The 17516-nt window shown below is 44.3% G+C and overlaps 1 protein-coding gene across 2 annotated transcripts in view; it reads right to left on the bottom strand.

Moving 5' to 3' along the window:
* The window catches only part of CCDC102B (coiled-coil domain containing 102B), a 150454-nt gene that overhangs the window by 97258 nt on the left and 35680 nt on the right, over positions 1–17516 (bottom strand). For both annotated transcript variants that reach the window (XM_075415284.1, XM_075415283.1), the window contains exon 5: positions 7–216. In XM_075415284.1, coding sequence (XP_075271399.1) covers positions 7–216 — 210 coding nt within the window. The remainder of the gene's footprint in view (positions 1–6; positions 217–17516) is intronic.

Here is a 17516-nt window from a genome sequence, read left to right as displayed (position 1 = left end):
ACATACCTTATTTTTAACCGGCAGCTTACTTTGTGCATTTTGATGATCACAACTCCATTTAGTTAGTGTGGCTTTATTTTTCATCTCCAGAAGTCCCCGAATTTCTTTTACCTGCAACTTCAGTCTTCTGTTCTCTTCTTCCAAACATTGCTTTTCTGCTTCAAGTCTCTCTCTCTTTCCCCATTCAGAGGTATTCTCAGACTGCAGTCTTTCCAGCTGAGAAGTGTTGGGGTTGATGGAAGAATGACAAAAAGAGAGAAAAAGAAAGAGGGATAATATGACTAAAAATCCCCGTTCTTACTGGGTAGATCTAATGGCCTCACTTCACGGTAAGGTGGGCATCTTAGTAATCAGTCCAAGATACAAGTTTTCCATGTTTTCTGAAGTTAATTACTTGAACTCTTGAACTTGAAAAGAAAAAAAAAGTGACTCAGTTTTTCATTAATTGTACCTTTACGAAAGTAAAGCATAGGTAATGTTTTAGTATAGTAACAGGTAACCAAGTCTTCTTTCTTTCCCTGACATTTTATGGAATAACATTATTAAAGAAAAAAATAAAAGAACTTGCTTCAGTTCACTTTTTATTCCCCAAAAGATGAAAAATCAGCACGTTTTTAGTTGTAGTCTGTTTACACTTTAGAAGGATTATAACAAATATTCATTAAACTGAAGAAGTTCTGAAGTATGTCTACAGCACTAGTGACGTGCGGAAAGCAGACTCCGCAATCTGTAAGATTGCAAAGTAGGTATGTTTATTCGGCACCGGGCAGCACGGGGGGCAGTCCCACCAAAGTCGTGCGTGCCGAGCAGCAACATGTCTCTTTAACTTACACAATCAAATATTACATATACATTAGATTTCCCAATACGCCTATACATATGCATAACCTATCCCTGTTTCATATCAAAATCAGTTCCAAGAAGTAATTTCCATACTAAAATCAGTTCCAAGAAGTAATTTCCATAGACTCATCCCAGCTGCACTTGCACAGTGCCTCCTGGTGATGGTCGTTGGGGGTCCCAAGATGAAGACCCATCCTCTTCATCACGGTATTCGCTGATTGACCTTTGTTTCTGCACAAACTCAGTTCTTTCCTGGCTCCCATCCGTACAGCAGGGTCGATCTTGACTGGTTCTAGGTGACTCCCAGCTCCTATCAGGAACTAACCCCTCTGTATGGAGATGCAAGACTCTCTGCTTCAATTAATTTAGACACTAGATAGGCACTACCAGTTCTCTTTAAATGCACCGCAACTATTAGATAATGCTACTTCTACTAAAATCCCTTTTAACGCCTTCTTTCTGGGAAACCACTACCTTAATAACCAGAGGAAGGATTTCTAAGTTTTCACACCAGTCTGTTTCTTGACGTCACAATCAATAGTCCATCAACAAAAAATCACGTTCCTAAGTCAAATAAAGTAATTATCTAACAACTGGGGTTTTTTTACTATTTGGAGACACCTAGACAGAAGTTTTGTCAAGAATGTATGAAATGTTCCTCAGATTTCAAAAGAAAAATTGGTAAAATGGATTGATTTTTATAGCACAAAACAGGTTCTTTTCAGGTACTAACTGATATTTATCAAATTATTATGGACAATAACTTACTATTAAGAAGTTACTATTAACTAGTACTTATGAGAAGATTAAAAGAGATTAAAATAGATTTTAAAATGTGGCAACTAAAGGTTCCACTTCTTTCAACTGAGATGAAAAAAGAAGAGAAATGCTAAGACATAAAATCAAAATTTTAAGAACTTCACAATTTTCATTTCTGTGAGAACTAAAATCGAGTATTTAATAGAAGTGGAGACTGGCAACAGTGCTAGGCACTTCATCATTGAAGAAACAGGATATCTGTGCCAACAAGGATTTAGAAAGGTCCAGAGAAGTGTATTTTTTCAGATATTGGTTATTATATTTTAAATTCAATTCCTGGCAAATAATTAAAAGCTACTAAACATGAAGCAAAGAGAATGAGGTGTTGCAGTATCACAGAAACATAATTCAGACCCTGCGAATTGTAACAATGTGATTATCTAGCTAAATCAAGTAGTATTCCATCTAATTTCTGAGCAAATAAAAACAATTAGAAACTCTGTAAAGTTGAAGTGGCTCATTCAGATTTTCAGAGGAAAGTAGAAGTGCTTTTCAGTAAGGATAAACATCATATTTGATGGAAAATAACAGGTGATTGATTACAAATAATGATAATATTTTTCCAGATATTTCTCTCGCTAGTATTCAGACCCCAACCATAAGCTTATCCATTTGAATATGAGGTCCATAGTATCCAAAGGCTTCCATTATTTAGGTATGGTCACATTATGAACTAAAGTTGCATCTAAATACTAATGTATAATCCTTGGAATAAATAGGAAATCAAAGACAAAAGAACTATGTCATTTCAAGTAAATACTTCATTAGCGAATTAATTAGAGCCACCTCCAAATTCAATTTCTAAGCAAATTCACACATGACATGGGAATCACCAACAGTATGAAAATTAACAGGAGCAAGTGTTGAATTCTCCACCTGGGAGAGGGTGACCCTGGTTATGTGTATAAACAGGGGGACAAGAGGCTGGAGGGCAGCCCCACAGAAACAGATCTGGGGGTTTCAGTTGATGCCAAGTTTAATATGAGTCAACAGTGTGCCCTGGCAGCCAAAAGGCTTAACCATGTCCTGGGGTGCATTGAGCACAGCATAGCTGGCTGGTTGAGGGAGGTGGTTGTCCAGCTCTACATGGCACTGGTGCAGCCCCACCTCAAGTACTGTGTGAAGTTTTAGTTCCCTCAATATAACAAGGACATCAAGGACATCAGACTGTTAGAGTGTGTCCAGAGGCATGAATTAAGAGGAGCGGCTTTGGTTGTTTGATTTGCTCAGCTTGGACAAAAGAAGGCGGAGGAGTGACGTCATCACAGTCTACAACTTCCTCAAGGGGAAGGTGCTGATCAGTCACTGGAACAGGCTGCCCAGGGAAGTGATCATGGTGTCAAGTCTGTCAGAGCTCAAGGAGCATCTGGACTATACTCTTAGTCGCATGGTTTAGTTTTAAGTAGTCTTGTGAGGAGCACGGAGTTGGACTCAATGATCCTTATGGGTGCCTTCCAACTTGAGATATTTTATGATTCTATGACTCTACAGAGAATGAGTACCAACTGCTTCACTTAGAAAAGTCCATTGTCAAAGAGTTAAAAACTTAATGGATTGTGTTTAAAGGCATTTTTTTCTACCAACAGAAGACATTTCCTCAGGCTGTTCCTTCTCATCATGGATTATTTGCTCCCCTTCACAAAGAAAACAACAAGAACAACAAATGAACAACCCTCCCCACACAACAGAATTCCTAAAACTTTGACCAGTCTTAACATCATGATATACTGTTGGAAGGTACTGTTTGACAAGAACTCTAAAACGGTTCTTAAAATTAAAATAGGCCTTTGATCTAAGACTAGGCAAACTAGCCAGCAAAAAAGGAAGGAATATATTCCTTTCATAGTCTGTATCATATTGGCAGACTAACTGGGAACTAATTTCGACTTTTTAAACAGTTACTTTATTCAGTAGTTGTCTTTCCATTATGGACTTGTTCTTGTGTGAAAAGACTTTACACAGCCACAGAACTACTAGTTTTGGGGGGTGGTCCATCTGGGTCAAATACAACAGAGTGAAAGGCCTATGTATTTCATATTCATGCTACCTCACAGTCTTCAGAGGTTATTTACCAAGCTGAAATCCTTAGAATGTGATAAACATCTGTACTGAGATTAAACAGGGAATTTGGGAAGGATAATTTGGTACCCTTTTTTTTGGGTTTGGTTTTTTTTGGCTTGGTCTACCCACTGGTGATAGAGTACAAGATGTTAACCTCAGTGAACAAGACATTGTCAGATGCTCACATGTTCCTAATGTGGTCTTTAAACTCTATCCACTGAATTTCTGTACAAGATCTGGAAATGAAGGGATCATGTATCTCTATTTAGCACCAAATAGTTTTTCTTTTTTTTCCCTCCTTCAAATTGTGCAGTTTTATAGTTGTTCAAATACCATTTACTGGACTACAATCATAAACCCCATATTTTTTCTAAGTAAATAAGCAGGCATAATGTCTTACCCATAAAAGATCTCGAACATGAGAAAGCTGTATGTTCTTGCAAAGCATCTGCCAAAAGATACAACTCAAATGCCATGCCTGAAAGTTCTTTTCCCAGTGATGACACGAATCAATAAGAATTCATTTTTCGCAGACTTCAAGTAGAGAGAAATCACAAAGCCATCCAAGGTTGAATTTCAGTCAGGCAATTAAGTACAAGATGACTACCAAACTAAGATCTCATGTCAAAGATAAATTTACTGATCTCCGTGTCTCTAAAATTTCAATTAATTGCACCCAAGATGTCTTCAAGCTCCAATAATGATAAATTTAAATATTCAAAATACCATTTACATAAAGAACTCCATAATAAAGTCAGCAAAAATACTAACTTGTACAAAATCATGAATAGACAATTTTGGTATCATTGATTGAATTATAAATCACTGTCCAGCAAAGTACTAGAACTCATATTTTCTGAAATACTAATTTTCAGAGTGTTAGTAAGCAGGGTTGGTTTATTGTTCATTAGAGTTCTGCCAGACTATACCTTATGCTTATTCCAAATAACACTTTTCTTGTAATGCTCTCATAGGAAGTATTTGCCCTCTTTTTCCTCTTCGATAAACAATGTGCAAAAAAAGTGAGGTGCCAGATCCCAACTTCAGATTTCAGGTCAGAACACCAGCTTCACAAAGTCATCATGCACAATTTTGTCACTCCCAGATAAAAAGATCATCCTTCTCTTGAGTAGGCAGAACTTGTCTCCCACACCTATGGAATGCATTCCCAATCCCACTCACACCCCAAGCCCCCTGTCAGAGCCCCAGGAGTTCAGCTGGCATCACTCAAGTCCAGCTAGCTGATATGATCTGTTGTGAAGAGCTGGAAGAAATCTCAGCAAAGGGAAGTCTATCTTTGCCTCAGGGCTGCTTTTAATCTGAATATTCCAGACCCCAACCTTGATGGAGCTATGTTGAAAATGTTTTCATATTTGCAGTTTAAACATACAGGAGAGGTTTATATGAATGTAATATAGATTGCAGAAAACAACTTTGATAGCCCTGTGGTTTTGTGAGGAACACAGGTGTTCCTGAACTGACTAGTCTCATCTCTCTTTATGAACTTTTCAACATATTTTATCTTGAATCAAATACAATTAATGTCTGAAATTATATATTTTAAGTCATTTAGTGGCAAACTGAAATACTGCTATCAAAAACCACCATGAAGGATAATTTATTAATTTTTTCAAGTATGAAAACAACCTAAAATTACTGACCAAGTATTTGCTGGTAACATCTTTGCTAATTAATCTTCCTAAAGTAAAGAAGGAAGAACACATTTATTTTAATTGGGACTTAAATAATATTATTTCACAATACTTTTTCTGAATATCAATATTCTATATTAATAGATAATCTAATCAAGTCATAATCTTTAAGCAGGATACTTCTGGCATGCAGAATAATGAGCATGTATAAAGATACATGTTGATTTGCAGAACAAATGACATACATGAAAACAATTTTAGTTATCAATTGTTACTCAGTCATATTTTCAAAACAATTTAAGCAACTCTTAACTCTTTAAGCAGTATGGGTACTGCATGTATCAGGTGTGAGAAACACTTCTTCTGCAACTTCAGCTGCTTGTTCCATGCGCGAGATTCACTCAATTTAATTAGGAACTAAAACAGCTTAATGGCCTAGTGATTGCTCACAATAGAAAAAACAGTATGTTCACTACAAAGGCCTCAGAAAACCTGTGAATGTTCAGTGTTATTACAAATTTAGTGTGCATTTGAATTTTTAAAAAATGACAGTTGTGTTAATCATACTTTTTTTTTAAAGTGAATTAGAAATACAATGTTATGTCTCTTGCTGTTTGCCTTGCTTCAAAGATGTAATGCAGATATTCACATCAGTAAAGTCCCATTCAAGAATTGCAGTACTGTTTTTCTAATAGAAATATTTCTAACTTCTAAGAGTTGGTTTTTATGTAAGAGATGAATGTACACTCAGATAAAACATGTAAACTTACACACTATGGAAAGTTGCTTCTCTATTATTCGTGTCACATCCAAAATGAGTAGGGAGATTAAAGCAAAGCAAAATATCAGGTCTGGAATTAAGTTAGGAAGAACAAGCAAAATTAAGTATTTCATGATGTCTTTAATGTATTTTGTGGAAAAAATCTTGCAGGGTTATGGTGTTTCAGAACACAGCCAAGTCTGCTCAGCACCTCTCTTTTTCTAACTCGGTACTTTAGCTTCTGCAAAAGATTAAATGGAATGACTAAAGGCAATGCTACGGATTAATTCAGATTTTTGAGAATGCGTTCCTCTCATTACAACAAAGCAAATCAAAAGAAAACAAAAAAAGCTTCAGGGATCTGTTTCCCTCTATAAACAAGATTTGGAATATTGTTTGTTTTTCAGTCAAAAATACTCACCAAACTTATGTACGAATTACAAGCTCCCTGCCTTTAGAGAAAGAAAATTTTTCACTTAAAAAAAAAAAAGAAAAAAAAGAAAAGCATAGTTACACATGCTGATAAGCTCTATAGACTGCTTCATAACTGTACAACTAGAGCTGCTCTGTGAAGGACCTATGAACGTGGGCCAGCAGTGTGTCCAGGTAGTCAAGAAGGTCAATGGCATCCTGGCTTGTATCAGGAATAGTGTGGCCAGCAGGAGAAGGAAAGTGATCGTGCCCCTGTACTCGGCACTTGTGAGGCCACACCTCGAGTACTGTGTTCAGTTTTGGGTCCCTCCCTACAAGAAGGACATTCAGGTGCCGGAGTGTGTCCAGAGAAGGGCAATGAGGCTGGTGAGGGGTCTAGAGAACAAGCCTTCTGAGGAGCGGCTGAGGGAGCTGGGGTTATTTAGTCTGGAGAAGAGGAGGCTGAGGGGAGACGTTATTGCTCTCCGCAACTATTTGAAAGGAGGTTGTAGTGAGGCAGGTGTTGGTCTCTTCTCCCAGGTAACTAGTGATAGGATGAGAGGCAATGGCCTCAAGTTGTGTCGGGGGAGGTTTAGATTAGATATTGGGAAAAAATTCTTTACTGAAAGAGTGGTTAGGTGTTGGAATAGGTTGGCCAGGGAGGTGGCTGAGTCACTGTTTTGGTTTCGGCTGCCGCCGGCAACAAAAGCACCACGCGGCCCCCCCTCCCCCCGCCAGCGTGCGGAGGAGAATGAAAAGAAACAGGCAGAAAGTGGTGGGTGGGGATAAGGGCAGTTTAACAGAACAGTAAACAGAGGGAAACAGGAACAACAACGGTACAAATAAGGAGAAAACACAACAATGAACCGCACGACCCAGAGAGCCGCTCTCCCGAAACAGGACCAGCGCCGCGCCCCCCAAGCCGCGAGTGAGTTCCTGCCGTGCCGCCCCCCTCACCGGAACCCAGCGTGACGTCACATGGTATGGAATACCGGGCTCTGTTTGGCCAGGTGGGGTCAGCCCCCACCCCCCAGCTGTGCCCCTTCCTGGAGTCTGGTGAAAATTAACCCTGTCCTGGCCAAACCCAGGACATTATCCACCCCTTATTCCATACCATCTACGTCATGCCCAGGTCCCCCATTGTCCAGTTGATCACCACCACTTCTCCTGTCTCCAGATATCATTCCCTTAGTCTATGGATCATCACTCTAAAGTGTCCATTGAGTTAATTTAATCCATGACTTCAGGCTCCATCTGTCGTAATGGTCTTCCGTGGCAGGAGAGGTGATGTGTGGTGATGGGCGGTCACTTGCTGCATCCGGAGCTCACTGCTGATGTATCTGGTGCGGCCCGTGCCCACAGTCTGCAGGAGATGTTGATCTTGATGAAGTTGCTGAGTTCCAGTTGTTGAAAACCAGGTCCAGTTCCATCATCACTGTGCTCTGCTAGGTTTTCATCGAAAAGTCCACGCAAAATTAAATCCCCATGAGGTACACATCGGACTTCCCCATCCTTCCGCATTACCCACCAGGTACACCCAGGTCCTTGAGCAAAAGGAATCCCGCGGATGGGCTTGCCTTTGCCCGAGGCAGGACTAACCCAAACTGTCTTCCCTAACATGTTCTGCATGTGCACTACAGGAACTTTATCCCCTTCTACGGGGTGCTGACGTTTTGACTGGGCAGGACCAGCCCGGTTGGTGAATCCCCTGGTGTTAACCAACCAGGTGGCCTTTGCTAAATGGGTATCCCAGTTTTTGAAAGTCCCACCCCCCATTGCGCTCAAAGTGGTTTTTAGCAGCCCATTGTAACGTTCGATCTTTCCAGAGGCTGGTGCATGGTAGGGGATGTGATACACCCACTCAGTACCATGTTCTTTGGCCCAGGTGTCTATGAGGCTGTTGCGAAAGTGAGTCCCGTTGTCCGACTCGATTCTTTCGGGAGTGCCATGTCGCCACAGGACTTGTTTTTCCAGGCCCAGGATGGTATTCCGGGCAGTGGCATGGGGCAGAAGGTAGGTTTCCGGCCATCCGGTGGTGGCCTCCACCATTGTGAGTACATAGTACTTGCCTTGGCGGGTTTGTGGCAGTGTGATGTAGTCAATCTGCCAAGCCTCCGCATATTTATATTTTAGCCATCATCCTCCAGACCACTGAGGCTTTACCCGCTTGGCTTGCTTGATTGCAGTGCATGTTTCACATTCATGGATAACCTGTGCAATAGTGTCCATGGTCAAGTCCACTCCTCGGTCACGAGCCCATCTGTATGTCGCGTCTCTTCCTTGGTGGCCCGAGGTGTCATGGGCCCACCGAGCTATAAAGAGTTCACCCTTATGTTGCCAGTCCAGATCCACCTGAGCCACTTCAATCTTAGCAGCCTGATCTACCTGGTGGTTGTTTTGATGTTCTTCAGTGGCCCGACTCTTAGGGACGTGGGTGTCCACGTGATGGACTTTTACAACCAACTGCTCCAGCCGGGCAGCAATATCTTGCCACAATGGGGTGGCCCAGATAAGTTTGCCTCTGCGCTGCCAGTTGTTCTTCTTCCATTGCTGCAGCCACCCCCACAAGGCATTGGCCACCATCCAAGAGTCGGTGTAAAGATAGAGCACTGGCCACTTCTCTCGACTGGCAATGTCTAAAGCCAGCCGGATGGCTTTCACCTCTGCAGACTGGATGGACTCAGCTTCTCCCTCGGCTGTTTCCGTGACTTGTCGTGTAGGGCTCCATACAGCAGCCTTCCACCTCCGCTGCTTCCCCACAACGCGAAAGGACCCATCTGTGAACAGGGCATACTGTTTCTCACCTTCTGGCAGCTGGTTATACAGTGGGGCCTCTTCAGCATGTGTCACCTCCTCCTCCGGCGATGCTCCAAAATCTTTGCCTTCTGGCCAGTCCATGATTACCTCCAGAATTCCTGGGCGACTGGGGTTTCCCATTCGGGCGCGCTGGGTGATCAGTGCGATCCACTTACTCCACGTAGCATCGGTGGCATGATGCGTGGAGGGGACCCTCTCTTTGAACATCCAGCCCAGGACCGGCAATCGTGGAGCTAGGAGGAGCTGTGCTTCAGTGCCGAGCACTTCTGAAGCAGCTCGAACGCCTTCATATGCTGCCAGAATCTCTTCTTCAGTGGGAGTATAGCGGGCCTCGGATCCTTTGTATCCCCGGCTCCAGAACCCCAGGGGTCGACCTCGAGTCTCCCCTGGTGCTTTCTGCCAGAGACTCCAGGTTGGGCCATTCTCCCGGGCTGCGGTGTAGAGCACGTTTTTAACATCTTGCCCTGACCAGATTGGACCAAGGGCTACGGCATGAACTGTCTCCTGTTTAATCTGTTCAAATGCCTGTCGTTGCTCAGGGCCCCATTCAAAATCATTCTTCTTCCGGGTCACGTGGTACAGAGGACTCACAATCTGGCTGTAATTTGGGATGTGCATCCTCCAAAATCCCACAACACCCAGGAAGGCCTGTGCTTCCTTTTTGCTGGTTGGCGGAGACATAGCTGCTATTTTGTTGATGACATCCATTGGGATTTGACGGCGCCCATCCTGCCATTTTATTCCCAAAAACTGGATCTCTTGAGCAGGTCCCTTGACTTGACTTCGCTTAATGGCGAAACCGGCTTTCAGAAGGATCTGAACTATTTTCTCCCCTTTTTCAAAAACCTCCTCCACTGTGTCGCCCCATATAATGATGTCGTTGATGTACTGCAGATGTTCTGGAGCTTCACCTTTTTCCAGTGCAGTCTGGATTAGTCCATGGCAAATGGTGGGACTGTGTTTCCACCCCTGGGGCAGTCAATTCCAGGTGTACTGGGTGCCCCTCCAGGTGAAAGCAAACTGTGGCCTGCACTCTGCTGCCAAAGGGATGGAGAAGAATGCATTAGCGATGTCAATTGTAGCGTACCACTTGGCTGCCTTTGACTCCAGCTGATATTGAAGTTCTAGCATGTCTGGCACGGCAGCACTCAGCGGTGGTGTGACTTCATTCAGGCCACGGTAGTCTATTGTCAGTCGCCACTCTCCACTAGATTTTCTCACTGGCCATATGGGACTATTAAAGGGTGAGCGAGTTTTGCTGGTCACTCCTTGACTCTCCAGCTGACGGATCAGCTGATGAATGGGGAGAAGGGAGTCTTGGTTGGTACGATACTGTCGCCGGTGTACCGTTGTGGTCTTGATTGGCACCTGTTGTTCTTCAACCCTCAGCAACCCCACAATGGAAGGATCCTCCGAGAGACCAGGCAAAATGGACAGCTGTTTAATTTCTTCCGTCTCCACAGCAGCTATGCCAAAAGCCCACCGATACCCCCTTGGGTCCTTGAAATACCCTCTCCTAAGATAGTCTATCCCAAGGATGCACGGAGCCTTGGGGCCAGTTACAATGGGGTGCTTCTGCCACTCCTGCCCAGTGAGGCTCACTTCAGCCTCCAGTACACTCAGCTCTTGGGACCCCCTTGTCACTCCAGAAATGCAAATGGACTCTGACCCTTTGAACTCTGATGGCATTAAAGTACACTTTGTACCAGTGTCCACTAGAGCTTTATACTCTTGTGGATCTGACGTGCCAGGCCACCGAATCCACACCGTCCAATAAACACGGTTGTCCCTTTCCTCCACCTGGCTGGAGGCAGGGCCCCTCTAATCCTCGTCAGAGAATTTGCTGCTCACCTGCTGTAAAAATGACTTGGAGGTCCCCTCCAGAGGATCGGAATCAAGGTCAAACTGTCTACCTGGTCTGGAGAGGTGGCTTCTGGAAACTGGAGCGGCAGTTTTCCTAACAGAGTCCCCTTTTGTGATTGTTTTACCTCGCAACTCACGCACTCGTGCCTCTAGACTTGAGGTGGGTTTTCCATCCCACTTCCTCATGTCCTCTCCGTGGTCACGCAGGTAGAACCACAGGGTGCCCCGGGGTGTATAGCCTCTGTATTCCCTCTCCTGAGCAGAGAAACGCCTGCCCCTAATAGCTGAGACACTGGCCCGTACAGGTGGGGAGTAGGACATATTGCTGTCTAGTCGCTTGACCAGTTTCTCCACGGCCGAGACAAGGGAGGAAGAGAGACTTTCTTCATATTGCCGGAGTCTGACAGCCACCTCGTCCACTGTTGGTGCCTCTTTACCTTTCCAGTTTACAACTGCCAGTGAGTTGGCATGCGAGGAGGGTGCACTCCGCACAAACTTCCTCCACATGGATTGTGAGCACTGGAGTTCATCTGGGTCTGTGGGTACCTGCTCATCGTCTGTGTCACAGTAAACCAGCTCCCGCACAGCTAATTCCCTCAAGTACTGAATACCCCTTTCCATATTGGTCCACTTGCCAGGATAGCATACAAAATCGTCACTGAAGGGGTACCTCTCCCTCACGCCTGACAGAAGTCTCCTCCAGAGGCTGAGGATTTGTTCCTTTTTCCCAATGGCCTTGTCAATGCCCCCATCCCTGGCCAGGGATCCCAGCTGCTTGGCTTCCTTGCCCTCTAACTCCAAGCTGCTGGCCCCGTTATCCCAGCACCGCAGCAGCCAGGTGGCAATGTGCTCGCCTGGGTGGCGGCTGAAATCTTTCCGCATGTCCCGCAGCTCGCCCAGGGACAGGGACCGGGTGATGATCTCTGTCTCTATCTCCCGTGATGACCCTGGCTCATCATCATCCCTCCCGGAGCGATCTGCTCTCTTTGCATCTTTCTTTAGTTTTACGGGGGCGACTGCTACCTGCACAGGTTGGTCATTGGGCTCAGTCACTGTGCCTGTGGCTGGAGCTGGGGCTGGAGCAGCTGCTGTGCCCGCTGGGGAAACCGAGGCAGACCCTGCAGCTGTGGCTGCAGCAGCCGTGGTGCCGGTCGGGGGGGCTGGGACTGCCTGCTGGGCTGGAGGGGCTGCAGGGCCGGCTGGGGGGGCAGCGCCAGCTGCAGTGCCTGCAGCTTCGTTTCCCCCCCTTTCCTCCTTAAGTCACTGAACAGTGTTGAACAGGGCTCGGTAGGCGTGGGCCAGACCCCAGCACTTTGCGGTGATCTGTGTCTCTCTGGAGTTCCCAGGGTGGCAGCACACTTTTTTCAGATACTTTACTACTTTGTCCGGATCCTGTACTTCCTCAGGGGTGAGTTTAAAAAGCACCGGAGGTGCCCACTGCCCTAGGTACTTGCCCATGCTGTCCCACACACCCAGCCACTCACAGCTATCCAGCCCCGGGGCAGGTCTCTGCATGATGTTCTTAACGACTTGCTTAACCCTAAACAAAACCTGCAACCCATTCAGGAGGCAGAATAAAAGGAGAGTGCTGCCCTGAGCATCCCACGGGTACTCGAAATTATCAAAAGCGGTTAGAACTGGCCTGAAGGAGAGAGGGGGAGCGAAAGAGTGGGGGAAGGTATCCCCTTCGGTTTTCCCCACAGACTGGGTTTGATTATTCACAAATTCTAAGACATAGGATCCGAGGTACGGAAATGACCGCAGAGCCGCATGCAAATACAAGCCTAATTTCATGCACAGTGATGTTATCATATCATAAGTCGATATCGTAAGGTAGAGCAAAATTATCATCCTGATATTTTTCCCAGCGATGATGAACAGCACGGCATTGAATACATACTGCAAATAAGGATTCAGAAACCACAGCCATCTGATCAAAGACAGAAACATTTTTACCGGCGACTATTTAACACAGAAAAATGCGTATAACAAGATTTAACAAAATCTAAGAAAGCTGTTTTAACACCCGCTGCTCAGCCCTGCTGTTATCCCTGCCCCACGTTGGGCGCCAAATTAAATGTTTTGGTTTCGGCTGCCACCGGCAACAAAAGCGCCACGCGGCCGCCCCTCCCCCCGCCAGCATGCGGAGGAGAATGAAAAGAAAGAGGCAGAAACTGGTGGGTGGGGATAAGGGCAGTTTAACAGAACAGCAAACAGAGGGAAAACAGGAACAACAATGATACAAATAAGGAGAAAACACAACAACGAACCGTACAACCCAGACAGCCGCTCTCCCGAAACCGGACCGGCGCTGCGCCCCCCCCAAGCCGCGAGTGCGTTCCCACCGCGCCGCCCCCCCCCCCACCGGAACCCAGCGTGACGTCACATGGTATGGAATACCAGGCTCTGTTTGGCCAGGTGGGGTCAGCCCCCACCCCCCAGCTGTGCCCCTTCCTGGAGTCTGGTGAAAATTAACCCTGTCCTGGCCAAACCCAGGACAGCTCTTGACTCATTCTTCATCCACCCCCAGGCAGAGCTTGATGCATTCCAGTTGCTCCCTCACATACAGAACAACTCCACCACCTTACCTTGCTGGCCTGTCTTTCCTAAAAAGTACGTAGCCATCTATGACAGCATTGCAGTCATGTGAGCTGTCCCACCATGTCTCTGTAATTGCAATGAGATCATGGCCCTGCAACCACACGCAGATCTCTAGTTCTTCCTGCTTATTCCCCATGCTGTGTGCATTGATGTAGAGGCATTCCAGAGAGGAACTCGAGGATGCAGGTTTCCCTGGAGGGGTGCAAAAGGATCTTCTGTATCCATACCCACCTTAAGTTTGTTGGTCTTTTGCTTCTCAGTTTTGGAGGCAGCTAAAGAACAATTGTCATTGCTCTGGTTGGCCACACTTGTTCCACAGCCAGATGAGATGGCTTGGGCATTGTGACTTTGCACGCTACCCCCTACGTCTTTCAGATTAAAGCCCTCAAAATAAAATATTTGTGTAAGCACCGTTCCTGAATTTTATCATCAATATTGACATTGAGTGAATTTGTAATTAGCCTAGATGAAATAATCACTGTGAGTATAATCTCCAGGTTAAAGTTGAAAGTATTCTGTTTTCAGTCTCTTCTTGAGTTTCTGGGCACTTTGTCAGAGATTGTTGGGGGACTCATCGGAACCCTCTGAGGAGCTTGTGAGTACCTACCACTGCCACACAACGAGACACTGACGTAAATGTTCCTTTACTATCATCCTCTTGGACCCAGACAGAGCTTCAGAAAGAGGATGCAGCTCTGAAAGTGTCAAGCTGCAGGGAGTCCCTGGAACCTCTTCCTGGGCACATGGTCTCTAGACCCACAGAAGATATACAGTTGTCAAGAGCCTGTGTTTCTTTCTGAAAGAGCTGTAGGAAGAGGCCACCAGACTGCACAGCACCAGAAAGCATGAGAAACCGATGGACTAGATCTTCTCTTAGACCTCACAGCTTCAAGAGCCTGAACCTTCAACTGCAGTGGAGGGGCAGGAAGAGCCTATGCCTACACGAAGCTGGAAAGTGGAAATTCCCATGATGATGAAGGTTGGAGGCTGGTGAATTCTCACACTAGGAAGAAGGTTCATGCCCCATCTGATAATTTGCACTTTCAGAACAGTGCCTTGTGGTTGATGAGAAGCATCCCTGGTGGGTGAGCCTGGGCCACTCAGGATCACTAGAAGCAAGTAGTGAATAACAGCAACAGGAGACTCCCCGCTGCAAGGAACGGTGACACCCATCTGCTGGTGTGACTTGTCAGAAGGAAGTTTCCTGTGTGCTGTTTCCTGCGTCTTAGATAGAACTAATGCTCCCACAACAAAAATTAAAAATTACATTTCTAACTTACAAAAAGATAAGAATTCTCTGCAGGATGTCCAAGTTCTGTTCATCCTACATTTTGACAAATTTGCCATAATGTTTTACTGTTCTTAAGCTGGTTTAATAATATCTCTCAGGTATAAATGTGCTATCTATTAAGATACTGGGAAACATTCAGAAATTTTCCTGCCTTCCCCCATAAGGGTAAACTTACTGAAAAAAATGAATTATAATTAAATTACCAATAGAAATGGTCCACCTAGTCATTTGTTCCTTTAAAATTTGTAGTTGTTTTTAAAAGAAAATACTCATATTGTCTCATTTTATATATACCCAATCCATATATATATATATCATTTTACATAGACACATCAGTTGGCCTTATAGCAATATTACCTTATGGGCAACACTAGAGGTACTGAAAGGTTTTATCAATTGATGAAAAAGTAGAGGATATCTTACCAATTGCAATTCCCAAACTCCTCATTTTCATTCTACAAATAGCATCTTAGAATCACAGAATGGCTGAGGTTGGAAGGGAGCTGTGGAGGTCATCTGGTCCAGGCCCCCTGGCTCAAGCAGCACCACCCAGAGCCAGTTGTCCAGGACCATGTCCAAATGGCTTTTGAGTATCTCCAATGTGGGAGACAGCAACTTCTCTGGGCAGCCTGTGCCAGTGCTTGGACACTCTCACAGTTTAAAAGTATTTCTTGATGTTCAGAGGGAACCTCCCATGTTTCAGTGTGTGCCCATTGTCTCTGATCCTGTCACTGGGCACCACTGAAAAGAGCCTGGCTCCATCTTTCATGTACCTTCCCTTCAAAATTTATAAACATTGATAAGATCCCCCTGAGCCTTCTCTTCTCCAGGCGAAACAGTCCCAATTCTCCCAGTTTTTCCTCATATGACAGATGCTCCAGTCCACTCATCGTCTTAGTGGCCCTTTGCCGGACTTTCTCCAGTATGTCCATATATCTCCTGTTCTGTGGAGACCAGAAGTGGACCCAGTACTGCAGGTGTGGCCTCACCAGTACTCAGTAGAGGGGAAGGATCACTTCCCTTGACTTGCTAGCAACACTGCTCCTACAGCAGCCCAGGATATCATTACAATTCTTCGTTGTAAGAGCATATTGCTGACTCATAATAAGATTTTATTTCAAATTCTCTATTTTCTTCTTCACTCTGCCACCAAAAACACTATTAGGCTTTCTCTTTTGCTCAACTTTAACCTGATTTTCCAGCTCTGACTGGGACTAAGATCCCCATCTCTGGCCCACACCACAAAGGCCCTCACATTACCTATATCATGCCTGTCCTAACTTTCCTTGGGCCACCCAATTCCAGCTTCACTCTAACAGCATCTCTAAACTTTCTCTTTTGCTCAAAGAGGACAAAGAATCTCACCTCCATAACTGAAAGAGTATCACTCGCAGCCTCGCCCGCTCTGTGTTTCTCAGTTCACTGTTCAGATATATTGCCTCCTACCTCTATGGCTTTGCAACATTTTAAAAGCAATGCTCATGCTGTTAAATATACCAATAACTACATCAAAGGTCATATTGGCCTTACTCGGCTGCGCTAGAAGAATGCTATGCTTGTATATTTCAGTAACCTGACTCTGAAAATTTACTACACAGCTGAAGAACATCCCCTTTTGCTATGTTTTTTCAGGTTATCCAATATCAACTTTCTGCTTGGGATCCATTCTAGCCCACTTCTTCTTCATACTAGCCGCTCCTAAAGGTTTCCTAGTTTCCTTTAAGAAAACAGTAAATCAACAGTAGTCAGCATGATTGGAAGCACTCAAAGCAAGTTCAAATTGTCATCAGCCTCAAGAATTTCCTAGACTGTATCAGTATGATGTGCTGCAGATCAGAACACTGTTCAACTTACTAGGAATTATTAAAATAGCAGTACTACAGGTGTAAGAGTAATGCTAATTGACAGACAGGAGAATAAAAGACTAAGTAAAATTATCTCAGTTTACAGTACATTTTTTGATGTAACTGCGAACGAATCATACCAGCAATACATCAAAACCAACAGCAAGTCAAAGCACTCTACATTTAAATTGGGAACTATGCAAGACCACTAATCTTGTAGCTGAAGATTGTTGATTTTTCAGATTAATAGTTAAGTGGTGTTGGGAATAGGATGTTTGCTGTAATTGTAGATCTCTAAAAAGAAATACATCTTAGATTATCAGAATACTAAATAGTGTGAAACCACACTAGAATACGTAATCATTACTTTCCTGTAGATAAAATAATCCATACCAACACACTTAATAAATATTTGCAAGTCTGATTGGACACAATATTATATTTTCAGGAAAATCAAGATTGCATCAGAGTTGCTTGATGAATACCAAACTATTATACCAACATTACCTAAACTGCAGATAATTTGTACTATACACCAGATTCCAAAAGTTGCC

Source organism: Opisthocomus hoazin, chromosome 3, assembly GCF_030867145.1.
Source record: "Opisthocomus hoazin isolate bOpiHoa1 chromosome 3, bOpiHoa1.hap1, whole genome shotgun sequence".
In the NCBI taxonomy this organism is placed as follows: Eukaryota; Metazoa; Chordata; class Aves; order Opisthocomiformes; family Opisthocomidae; genus Opisthocomus; species Opisthocomus hoazin.
This window is presented reverse-complemented; position numbering and strand designations above follow the sequence as displayed.